Source organism: Xiphophorus maculatus, chromosome 15 (assembly GCF_002775205.1).
Source record: "Xiphophorus maculatus strain JP 163 A chromosome 15, X_maculatus-5.0-male, whole genome shotgun sequence".
Lineage (NCBI taxonomy): Eukaryota > Metazoa > Chordata > Actinopteri > Cyprinodontiformes > Poeciliidae > Xiphophorus > Xiphophorus maculatus.
In genome coordinates, this window is record NC_036457.1 from 14,356,408 (window position 1) to 14,369,564 (window position 13,157).

At 38.6% G+C, this 13,157-nt stretch overlaps 1 protein-coding gene across 1 annotated transcript in view; it reads right to left on the reverse strand.

Annotated features, from left to right (window-relative positions):
• Positions 1-13,157, reverse strand: part of nkain2 (sodium/potassium transporting ATPase interacting 2) — a 104,630-nt gene that overhangs the window by 23,836 nt on the left and 67,637 nt on the right. Inside the window, exon 4 of the mRNA XM_023347989.1 lies at positions 12,917-13,117. Within this exon, the coding sequence (XP_023203757.1) occupies positions 12,917-13,117 (201 nt within the window). The remainder of the gene's footprint in view (positions 1-12,916; positions 13,118-13,157) is intronic.

Genomic DNA, 13,157 nt, shown 5'->3' on the forward strand with positions numbered 1-13,157 from the left:
AGTCAGTAAGGTCTTAGTCCTGTCTTTTTCAAGATTTGACATATTGTGTGTTCAAAGATGGCATTCTGCATACTTTTGCTATAACAAGACATTATTTTAGCAACTAATGTTTTGCTATCTTCTTGAAGCAGACTGCCAATTCTTCTCTGGCATCAACAAGGTATTTTTTAAAGTTTTTTGTTACTTTATTTGAATCCTGAGACAGGAAAGTAGGTAATGAAAGAGAGGAAAGACATGCAACAAAAGTCACCAGGCAGGGATTCAAACCTGAAATGGTTTGAATCCCTGCAAGGACTAAGGCCTCCTCATGTGGGTTCTGCTTAATCCCTGCACCAACACAGCACCCAACAAGGCATTTTTGTTCAATCAGCTTCTGCTGTTTGCAAATGGAAGTCCGTTAACAAAACACTTGTAAATGTGTGTACAGCCTGATTGCTCTCCATTGAATATTATGCACAGACAAGCTCCAATTCATTCGGAGCGAATGTCCACCAACACCGGAGCGACCCAGTCCTGATTTTCCAGTTGAAATGCCCCACTGTCGATTTGAAAGGAGGCGTGCTGGTAGAAAGAAGGGAGCTCTTCGGTCAGCTCATCTGACTCTCAAGCAAGAAGTCCTGTCCATGAACAGATATTTCATCCTTAAGCAAGAAAAGTTATATTTTGTGGACAATAAACTACTGGATTCAACAGGAAGAACCTCATTCTCCCTGTGAAACAACTGATTGTGAAATAGTCCAACAACGATGAACTTAGATTAAATACAGCAGAGACCCTGCAGCGAACACCGACTAACACCTCGGAGTGAAAGCTGCTCTGTGTAGAGGAGCTGATGTGTAGCACCAATAAGAAGTTCCTATAAAAGATGTAGTTGCAGATACTGCAGCACAGCAGAGCCACATCCGAGATTGGCAGCAGAGATTCACAGTCTACTTTTCTTCTCTTAGATATGTCACATTGCAAAAGTTTAATTAAATCAACAGCCTAACAAGTTGTGGGGGATAAAAAGATAAAAAAAATATATATTTTTTTCTTTTACAGCATCTCTCCCTCTGTAAAAAGAAAAATAATTTTTAGCCTTTCTGGAACCTTAAAGTCTTTAAGCACAAACTCCATCCTCACATCTCAACTCAAAATATTTATATTAACTTCACATGAACTTAAAGGGGAATTTGAATGATTTGTATTCGCTTCTACAGAAACTGCATTCCTTGACTCTGAAAGCATTGAGTATAATGTGAAACCAAACCATGTTGAAGAAAAGTCCTTTTGACTAAAAAGTTAGCTGGAAGAACTAATTGAATCAATTATTGTGATATCAAATTTTATATGAAGAGATATAAATCAGTTCATTTAAACTGCTATCACATTTTTTTAAACTGAGCTTATCTTTATAAAGTGATTATATTGAAACTAACACTGAGCTGAAAATTTGTCACATTCTAATCATTTGATCCCACCGCTTTAAAAATGACGTTGTCAGCACTTTGACTTTAACAAGTTACAGACTACAACGTTAAGTGATTTTAAAACTAATGGAACATGTAATTCAACAAAGTTTCTGTTGTTATCTAACTCTGCAGCTAAATAAATCACATCTTTATTCTCTCAGAAGATGTGTGATTTCCCTAACTTAGCAGACACTGACCTTTTGCCTGAGTTAGTCTGAACAAAACGTTATAAGAGTTTTTGAACCCATTGAATTTGTTCGTATGTTTTCAACCACAAACTTTATTAGATTTTGTTGTCATTATTTTGTCATAGGTCCCCCACAAACGTGGCTCATTATTGTGTAGTCGTGGAAGGAAAATCACACATGGTGTGAAAATTTCAAGCTGTTCTGTCGTCAAACTCACACCTGAGCTGTGGATCCGTGCAGCTCCTCCAGAGATACCTGGGCCTCTTCGCTGCTTCAGTGAGGAACGCTCTTCTTACAGTTTAGGCCTTGGTAGATTTGCAGTTTTGACAAACTGCTTTATTTTATTTTTAAGCAATAATTTGAACAAAGCCTGGGATATTGTTTTGTATCTTTTTATATATTGATAGGATATTTCTTCTACGCCCCAAATATGCACTACTGGTGCCTCGTAAACGCAATAAATTCAATCCAAGTTTGCTATTGTAATGTGAAAAAATAAAACAAAACATTTGTAAGGTGTATCTAGAATGAAGAAGTTGTTACATTTGAGCTTTTCGTCAAGGCAATTGTTCTGCTTTCAGGTCACAGTCACATGGGTTTGAATTCAAGCAAGCTGCTGTATGATTCTTTTTTCTTTTTACTTTGTCTCTGAACTCTACTTACTGAATACGAACCGACGACTGTTCAGTGTGATGGGTGAGAAATGGAAATATCTCTACTTCAGCATGAGCTCTGACAGGATCCTCGCAGTGATCGGCCTGACAAGCAAAATCTTGTTGCACTCGTCCACTTCAGCTCATAGCAGTTTGCAACACAGCAAAGACTGTTTCTATAGGGAAAGTGAAAAAAAAAATCCCAGCTGGAGTACTTTAAAAAAAAAATCTTTTAGTGTCTCTGAAACGTACAGAAGAGCAGATGCCCGTTGCCATGGTAAACATGTTAAATGTAAGTAATTCAACAGGAAGTCAGCAAATCTCACAGCATCAGCCTAAGGTAATAAAAGCCTAAGGAATAAAAACCTGTAATAGATGCTCTTCCATGTCTGTCTTTGCTTGGTTGAATCAAAAAAAAAAAAAACGTTCCTCGTTCAGAGCTCGAGTTGAGCAGAACGTCCTGAACCAATGTTAGCAAGTATAATGACTGCAAAATGGGCTTAAACCCTCCAGTCCCGCAAGGTCTTCTCAATTTGTGACTGTAATACACACAGTTATTTACAGCCATGTTATCAAGCTTAGCCTTAATAAGTTCATCCAAAGCTTCTTGGTAAATTTATTTTATGGCTTCCATTTGGCATTAATACCAGATTAGTCTGCATTAAAGGTAATTAAGTGCACAGATTAAACGGAATGAAATGAGACATGGCAAAGCTCTTACCTGGAAAGATATAACAAGGCTATCTTTATTTCCTCGCTGCCTTTCAGAAAAGATTAATAAAATTTTTTAAAAAGTGTTCTTTTTGGCATGTGTGGATCTGCCCGTGAGTATGTCTTTGTGATTAAAACGGCAACAACTGTGACAGCTCAGCGTTGTAACTCTGGTGTGTCATTCGCATTTGGAGACGCCCTCCCCCCCACGACTGTGAAACAATAGATAGCATTAATACCTGCTGGTACAGCATGAACTAAACTGATATAATTAAAAACAGTCAATACAAACTGTGGCTAGTCTCAAAACAGTGCAGGTTGCCTAACGTTTAGCTGAGGATTTAGCTGGAGAAACGGCTGTTTTGATTTGTCTGTTATGATTGGTGCATATTTTTACCTCCAGTATACAACAGGTAATCCAATATCACTTTGGAGGATGAAGGTCCATTTATGCTTGCACAGAAATAAGTCCACTCAAGCATCACTGCCCTCATAACTTCAATGTACTAATTGGCATGGCTGTGTGGCACCATATCTGCTAGAAGGGAGGTCTGAGTTAGGAAGGTGTGATAATTTCAATTCTCAGGAACGTGAAAAGAAGCGCCACAGTACCTTGAGGTGGTCTGCACATAGCATATATGGATATATTTCTGTCAGCCTCTTCATCTCTATCATCATCCCCTTTGCTAATAAGCTATGCTGCATCTCACTGCCTGATCACAAGCTGATCATAAACGGCCCATAAGCTTAAAAGTGAATTGGACATGAAAAGTATATTTTACAGGTGACATAATTTTACTATGTAAGAACCTTAGTGTTGTCCTTCAGCACTGTACTTTGTAATGCAAGTTCTAGTTAATTTTTTTTTTGGACTGTAAGCAACATGGAGTTTTTTTTAACAAGACATGGACCTATAATTTCTAAAAATCAAACTGAAGCACTCACCTTGTGAGCTTGTGAATTTAAAATGTTCAAGGTTTGCTTCGCTTCAAGTCTTTCATGTGGTTTTTAAACTAAAAAAAAAGCAAGCTGTGTCTCCTTGGAATTATTTCTGCCACTGACTCCTTTTCACAAAGCATTTTTACACGACCAGTGACTTCATTTTTCTTTCTGAGATGGTGAAATCTCTTCAGAATGTCATATTTGTTCAAATCTACATGGTAAAGATCTGTTTCATGTATTGCGAATTGACACATTTTCAAATATGAGATGAAAGAATCACAACTTTGCACGAATAAAATCTCAGTGTTTTGGACACTAATATGCTTTGACAAACCTCTGATTAAGCACCACACACTTACCTGTAGGTGCAGGATCAGAACAAATGTCTTCTTAAAAGTGTCACTGATCGCAAAGGTTGATTTGTACAGTTCTTCACTTGTTTGGCTATTTTTTGAAAAAAAATGGCAATGTTAATGATTAAATAGACAATCCCTTTGGCCAGCTGAAAGAAAAAAAAACATTCACATTTCGATCAGCTGAGAATTGGAAAAAGGAGACTAAAATAGGCATAATTTTTAACTTTGCAGAATTCGATGTGTCACATAAACATCAAATAAAAATTCTAAATTTTAAAGCTTACTATATTGTGCATGCATCTAGAGTTTTGCAGCGTGCACTGGAGCATAGTGAAAACCGCGGTGTGTGAGTTTGTAGTCTTGTGGGATTCAAATAATTTTAGAATCTTGCAAAGGTCAGATCGTCTTAGAACTGACAGCTGGAGTACTTTCTTTTTAGAATTGTGCAGGCTGTGCCCTCACAACAAAACAGATCCAAGGTGACTGTGAAGTCCGTGCCGCATGATTATTACAGCTAATTTTAGCTAAATGTAGCCATCTGTTTGATGCTCTAACAAACACTTTCACATCTACCAACCTTTTTAGAGTTAAGTGTAGACAACTTTACAGTGGAGCTGAGATGCTGTTTGGATGTCTTTTCAACATTACTAATAGAAGTGGCAAGTAGGGGTACGATGATTTCATTAATTTATGGAGATTGGCCGATATTTACATATGAAGCCGATCTTATCCACCGATATTATCTACCTCAGCAAAGGTCTGAAAATCAACCACTGTCCTCTTTGGCTGTCCCGTGAGAGAACTTTGACTGGCAGACCGGCCCACCAGGTCATGTCTGCACATTTGCAGTTGACAGTAGTCACTCCACTGTTACCAACTCATTGACTTTCTTGCTATATTTAGCAACATTTAAGACAAAAATATGAGTGTCAGCCAGAATCGGAAACGGTAGGTCAGGCTTTTTAAAGAACGGTAATTGATTATCGGCCAGAAAATTGCAATCAGTGCTCACTCCTAGTGGCAAGTAATGTATCTCATCTTCCTTTGCATAATACTAGTATCCTCCAATCGTTTGAGAAAACAGCACGTTGTCTTTGCTTTTGCAAATAATCAGAAGATGAGCCCTCATTGAATAAGAAGAGGACAAGAAAACTATTTGTTTTTAGACTAGATGTCCGATTCAGTTAGGCATAGAGCAGTTTATTTATCTCCAATGAATTGTTAGAATCAACATTTATGACATTTACTTCTTACACCAAGAAAATACATGTGTTCATTTACTCCTCAAGGTGACTATTGTCATACAAACCAAAGTAAAATGTAGTGCAGTCTCTGCCTGGACGTGTCAGCTTTGTGTGGATTTCTGTCATCTTGCAGAGGAAATCCCATTAAGGACAAGGGCTACTCTACATCTTTAGTGAGCAATGCTGGCAAAGAGATCCCATTAAACTGAAAAAAGATGACTGAATCATCATTCTTTCCGACAATAATCAAGTCCCAAATGCTCACTTGGCAAAGACACCGAGAGCACCTGGAAGTTTTGAAAGCAGCAAAGGGAGTATTTAGACGAATGTCAAACAGCTGGTGTTCAGCAGGGAAGGAGAATCTACGGCGTGTGTTCTGCATAGCCACAGCCCAAAAAACTTTCAGAGTAAGCATCATGGGATGAGACCTTTAGAAAGCAGGGACAGATGCCAGAGGAGGGCATCTGCAGGCCACTCACCCAGTGGCACGGTTTGTCCTCCAGCAGAGATGAGGAAGGTGAAGCAGCATTTCGCCAAAACAGCTGCAGGACAGAAAGCTGACTGTACAGCATTTTTTTTTTACACCATAATGAGAACGACAAAAAAAAAAAAAAAAAATCAATTAGCACGCTGGTCATAACCACCATTTCCCAACATGACAAAGCGATACAGTTTAACTTCCTGTTATTTGTCCCACATTATTCAACATGTTTCTGCTGAAACTGAAATTGTAGCAAATATGTTTGTTTGCGAGATATATTAGTGACAACATTTCACGCCATTAGTCAAATGTCCCATTACCTCTCCTTACGCTGTCAAACAGCTCTACGAAGGAAATACAGAAAAGCAATGACAGGCCTGTTCACTTCAATGGCATTTATGAATGTCTGTATGTGTGCATGGGTTTTCCAACTTTACACGTTTTAATACAACAAATGGTAAGAGAGCTGCAATGAAGGTGCCGATTTTCCTCAAAGTTTTACTTAATAAAGAATTACGACATTAACACTGGTCTGGTGATTGTTAAATAATTTCTCTTGTGAAACCCAGGAGCTGGCAATATCAAGCTTTCCTCTCCAGTTTTGACCAGCATAGTTACTCTCTTTCAGCTGTGCCACAACAAACATATTTTTTACTTCTGTTTTATTTCACTCATAAACAATCCATGTTTTGATGGTGAGAGTATTACTGAGTTAAAATACCTTAATTTTGAAAATGCATTTTTAAGGACACTGGGTGTCAAACCAGAAAGTACGTAAGTCTGCACTTGGTTGATCAAAATCAATATGTAGTTTGGTCCTGAAAGTCACATCAAACAGATGCTGTGGTTGGATGTGAGATCAAAGTAATTATACATAACTCACCATTCATTTGAGAAAATGTTAGTTCCTCCTTCTGCTAATTATTGTGAGTGACTATGCTGCTTTTATTTTCATATTGAGTACCATGGCCAAGTACCACAGCAGATGTGTTATGATGAGAAAGACACATTAGATGGAAAAAGCATGATAAAACAACACATTTTCTGACCTATAGAACTTTATGCTCACAAACAACATCTAAGATTCCCCAGAAGATCTGACTGTTGATGCCTCTAGTGCTTTATGCTGTCTCTCGCCACTGTTATATATGCTATATCAGTATTCATATTTCATAATGCTTTTTTGTTTTAGGTAGGCATGATTCCAAAGGTTGTTTTATTTTGGCTCTATTACATAATCCTAATTAAACTTTTACATCTTGTTGGTCAGATTTAATTAATCTTGATCTAAAAACCTGCTAGCGTCATTAAATAAATGACTTTGGTTCTTTGATAGACTTTGAAAGGCCTAAATCCTGTAAGTTAAGGTATTTGTGGTATACAATTATATATGTTTTTTTTTTGTCATTTAGTTGGTGTTTCTGCAACAGATCAGTGAGTCTTCTCTGGGATTAGACCAGAGCATCCGGCCTTTGATCACTAAACTCATCAGCGAAGCTCGGTTATCCATGGACCGCCACTAATTCGTTGTCCGCCTTTGCTTAAACCACCATTTAGTAATCAGTGCATACAAAACACAAAACATCAGTGTCGTAATCCAGCTGCCTCAGCTTTAGATTCAAGAGCCGCCTAATATATCCCCTTTCTTGACACACAGGGCTATAATGAGATAATCAATAGAATTTGCCTCACCTGTCAAGGTTTTTAATGTTGTAGGTGATTGTTGTAATCTTGCTTTGTGGTGGAAACATTAATCTGTGATGGAAAATGCATTCATCTGCAGCGATAGAGTCCATTACAGCTGTGCTCTCCTCCAGAAGATAAACTGTGCTGTGATGGAGGTGTCACATCCACTGAATTAAATCTGCTTATGTGTTGATAACTCCAACTAACACAAACTAACATTTCGCCTGGGTACCCCCCCCCCCCCTCCAGATGCCCCCCACCTCTTTGCTCCCTGATAAATTACTCAAGATGAAAATATTTTGCCTCTGTGAGCTGCACCGACACATCCCCGTAATGCCTCAATCAGTGATTACATCTAATCGCTTTCATCTAAACGTGTTTGTACACTTTGATGCTTGTGCAAAAACTATGCACAGTTTGCAGCGGCGCCAAGTAAACTGAAGGAAAGCCGGCGTCCTCGGAGGGTGTTGGGTTTTCATCTGGTGACTTTAAACTTGCATGGAACAGCTTTGCTCCTCTTTCTGATCTTTGTTTAAATGATTCAGGAATTTTGGTACATCCTAGAAACAAACAAAAGGAATGAAGAGTTTAACTTATTCAGCAAAAACAGAATTAAACCTGCAGAGCACGACATTTGCTTTGCTTGACTGGCATTCAATTCTTTAGCATTGTGGTTTCTCTTTCCTTTCTCTTCCCCGATAATTGAATGATAAGCAGTCTGGACTGAATACAGCTTGGCATTAACACTGAATTATTTTCTGGCTTTGGTGACATTCAGTTCGGTTTGTTAAAATGAAAATGAAACACTTACACATGCTAATGCTTGCTCTTTTTGAAGAAGGAGCAAAACAAGACACTTCATCATCATTGCCAATACAAAATAGCATTTCCCCCCCTCTGTATTCTAAGAAAATCATTAGCTACTTTCTGTGAATTGGCATAAAATATTACGAGAAATCATAAAAAAGAGATTACATTTTTGCGTTGTAATGTTTCTCTGTGGGTTTGCAAACAGCGAGAGTTAAAAAAAATGCTTGTATGAACCTTCAATGCTCAATATATTAAGCAAAGATGTATAAAGAAAGGCATGTGCAGATGGAACGATGTATCGGAGCTAGTCTAGTAAAAATGTCATGGAAAACGCATATAATCAGAGGTGGCCCATTCCTTTACAGTTCACTGGCATAAGAGCTAGCTAAAGGTGATAATAAGCAAAGAAGGAGGTGAATGGCTTGAGCTTCTTTCATAAAACACTTTCAGCCAGGACTGAGAAAATCTCCTGTGAGTTCTGGCTGAGGAGCTAGTGACAGCGCCGTAACGATCAAGGTTTCAAAGGGTAAGTCAGGTTTGTGGTTTGATTGTGTGATGATGAAGCATTGATAGCGGTCTGTGTGCCCACTTTACTGCGATATTTATGAGGTTAGGTCAGGTAAACCCAACCTTTCTGCAATTTGTAACCCCATATCTTAGCAACACTTTTCCCTTTTAGAGCAAGGTAATTAAATTTTGTAGAAGTTTGGGCTAATATTTCATGGCCATGTACTGTACTGTAGAGCATATCTTTATATCTCCTGTTGGTTAGGTGTTTTCATAAATTATGAAGATAATTAATTTTAGAAAGAGAGCATACTCTCTAGGCGGTATAGCAGATTATAACCAAAATAACTGAGCAAATTCCTACTGGTAGATGCAATTTGATGGTCTTACATTACCACATAAGTAAACTACAGTAGATTGGGTAGAAACATTGGTTTTCAAAGTGGATACAAAATGTCACAAAGCCTGGTTCTAACTAACGCAGTTGGTACAAAACATATTGAGGTACAGCAGGTACAGGTAAGAGATGACTAAAAATGTTCAAAGTACAAAATGAGCAGCAACTCGATCCACATCAGTTCCAGTGGGTTCCACTCCACGTCTCCCGTGGTTTTGTGTTGCTAGATTCATTTATAAATCAGATGAAGCTAACGCATTGCAGAGCTGCTGAGTTAAAGAGAAGCTGGTCAATGCAAGACTTGTGCTGTATGCTCTAAATGTGCTGTTGGATGAGCGTCTTACTCTGCGCGCTGCTTGTTGCACCACTATGTTAATAGTGAGGAAAAGGAGACAGTCAAATTAATAAGTTATGTGACTTTTTGTTCTCTAAAAGTAAAATTTAAAATGGAAATAGGTATTTTATGAAGTTTGCTTTACTTTTCCAAAGTTAGCATATTCCAATCACTAGTCCAAGTGCTTGCTGAGGCTAGATGACATAGTCCAGCTTCATTTGTATTGGGTGAAGATACAATTCGCCCAATACAAGTAACTGAGAAGGGAAAATTTGGGGACATGACTGGTTTCTCAGTGATTATCAAAATTTATTTGACTATTTGTTGTTAACATTTGAAGTATTTTTACAAATATGATATGTGTTGCTACTTTGGGCAGGTTAAGCTGTATTTAAATGTGTCGTATAAATTAAACATATTTTTCAGTGTATAAAGTTTCACCTGAACGATTGTGACTTGCACCTTATTTTCTGACAAATTAATCACTCAAACCAGCCGATGATCATCTCAAGTGTGAGCACTTGGAATCATTTCTAGCCAAGGTTATTTAGTCGTGTGCACCGAAGGCCTGACTATCTGCAGGTTTTCTTCAACAAAACAAACAACAGTAGGTGATTTCACTGATTAGTTCCTCCACTTTGGTTAATCACTGCAATTACAACACCACAGCGCCTGTAGAAAGCCTCTACTTAGGTATTTGTCTTTTTTTTTCTAATTTAATTATTACTTGCCTTTTCCATTAGCAGGTAAAACAGAGCTTGAAAAAAAAGGGGTGATTAAAGATGTGCCTGGTGTGTTACAGCAATGGCCCAGAAGGAGTTGTGTTCTGCCTCAGCACAAGTGAACATCAGAACATAGAAGAAAAATATTCTGCCCACTCTTTTACAGTAAGATATAGTTATTTTTTAATTCACCAGCTATAGAGAAACAGCTCAAATCTGGACTATCTCATACATAGACACAACAAACTTCATAGGAATATTAAGTGAGGTAGTGTTAGTTTTTTGGCAGTGTGAGCTGGAGTCAGGTCTCTTCATTGTCAGCAGAGGACAGCATGAAGCGACCAACAATTTCCTTGAAGACTGCTGCTCAGACTTTGGACTTGGAATAAAACACACACCTGTAGCTGACATGACTCTGATTGGTGCTATCTCTAGTTCAGAAGCCTTTTAAAACAAGGACAACTTTATAACGCCCTGGACACCACAGCCTTGATCTTGTTGCTTGTGAAATATTTTCTACCACAGTTTTTCCCTCCACAAAACTTTCTATTAGCACTCCATGAACAGCAGGTTTTATTGGGAAATTATTAACATCCCATTAAACGCATCTGTACAGTATTGCTACAAGTAAGTACATGTGCGTACTAAAATCTGTGAGACAAGCCAAATATGGAGGCTGTTGTCAGTTCTTGAGAAAAATGTCTGTGTCACTTGTAGAAACACAGAACACCTTACGGAGCTGAAGTAGTGGCAGAGTACATCATAACTGGTTGAGCTACATGGACAATCAGACCGCCAGTGAGCCAGTCAGACAGGCAAACTAGTCCATCACATCTTGCCCAAAAGACCACCGACCCAAACAAAATCATGCTCTGGAAAAGATCTTGACAGCTGCTGCGCCTCAGTGGGTATCCTCCCGCCCCCAGACAGACTATCCACAAATATCTTCATTAGATTTCTTTTTTTAGTAATTCTATCCACATGAACTCAGTTTTCTTGAAGTCTAAAATATTCCAACTGACACCCACCCCCTTATTAATTTTTCTCCCTGTCAGTTATCTGGAAATCAGGCACCTAACTAGTAGGCATGGAGACAACTAGTCCTACAGTTCATTGTGCAGCCCAATAAAACACTAACCGCTCACTTAGTGATGGGCCTTAAACCAGGCAGCCAGTCAGCCAGTGAACCCGTCAGACTGCTGAGTTTGTGCTCAGGGAGCATGACAGTGTTTCAACACACCAATTACTGTGAGACAGTAGTAAAGCTATTTGGTAGCCTGGCACTCAGCCACGATATAAGTACCACTATCGATTTACGGAGAGTCACAGTAAGCACATGATGAGAGGGAACAGCGGTGCATAAGGGACAAAGATCCAGAAAGAAAAAGGAAAAAAAAGAAAAGAGAGAAAAGACTTTCACTCATTCTGTAAGCGTCGTGATGCATACAGACTGAATAAAAACACCCGCTTGTTTATTGCATGTGAGGATTCAGCAAAAAAAAAAGAAGAAAAGAGCTGGGCGACATAGGAAACAAAGATAAAAAGTGTCAGGTCTGCCTCATTTCTACTCCTGGTTTCTCTTTTCGTTAGGGAATAGGTAAGAAATGCGGAAGAAAACAGGGAATGACTGATTTTGAACCAAATATGTAAAAATTGCACAGAGTTAAACATGGAGAACACAGATAAAGTGAGACTTTCCATTAACAGAAAAGAGGCTTGATTTGCTGCTGTGTAATTTAAGGAATTTTGAAATACTGTACAATGTAACACAAACACATCAACTCGATATTCACCTAAAGGCAACTGTTCACAAAATAATTGAGCGTGCATTTCACCGCTCCAATCTGCAAACAACTCATTCGTAAAACAGTTCGAAGTTCAAAAATGCAAAAGTAGGAAAAAACTAAAAACATGTCCAGAATTGGAAGATGATTATGGTGATTAGTGCAGGAGTAAATCATGCGTCAACACACCGGTTTCACTCTCGATTTCTATCAGCATCTCAAAGATGATCAAAGTAATCAGTAATGCTTTAGAAAATGAGAAATTCAATGTATCAGGATGTTCAATAAAATCGTTTTGGATTTCAACAAAAACTTCTCTTCACAACAATTATTCCTTCCCTGGATGGCCAGGAGATTTAAAAAGGCAAGGCAAGGCTGTTTTATGCAGCTGCTCTTCATTTATTGGTGTTAAAATAGCGCTCCCAGACTTTGGCGAAGATATTTCAATAACCTAATTACCACTTTTTGTTTGTAAAATTCAGAAAGCGAAGTTGGTGTTACAAGCAAAAAGATGCAGAATCTTTTAGAGCTGCTGCAAACTGTAATTACAGAAGCACATGCTGCAAACACTTCCTATTTCTGTAGGTTTTAAGACTTTTGCCCAAAAAAAAAAAGACTCAAGAGAACACTAATTTAAGATGAATACTCACAGCCAGGAGTATCTGCAGTGAGGAATGAGCCACTTCTATGAACTCAAAGTTCATAAGACAGTCAGATATAGATATATATCGATGGTCCTCCGGTGCCCAGGACGGAGGAGGGGTGATTGGTGTCACCCTGCACCCGGGGCCGTTCTCCATCCACCAGGAACGATGCATGGACAGGTTGAACGTCAGGACAAGGTCAGACTCCTAGGGCAGACAGACAGGCAGACGGTCAGAGACAGACAGA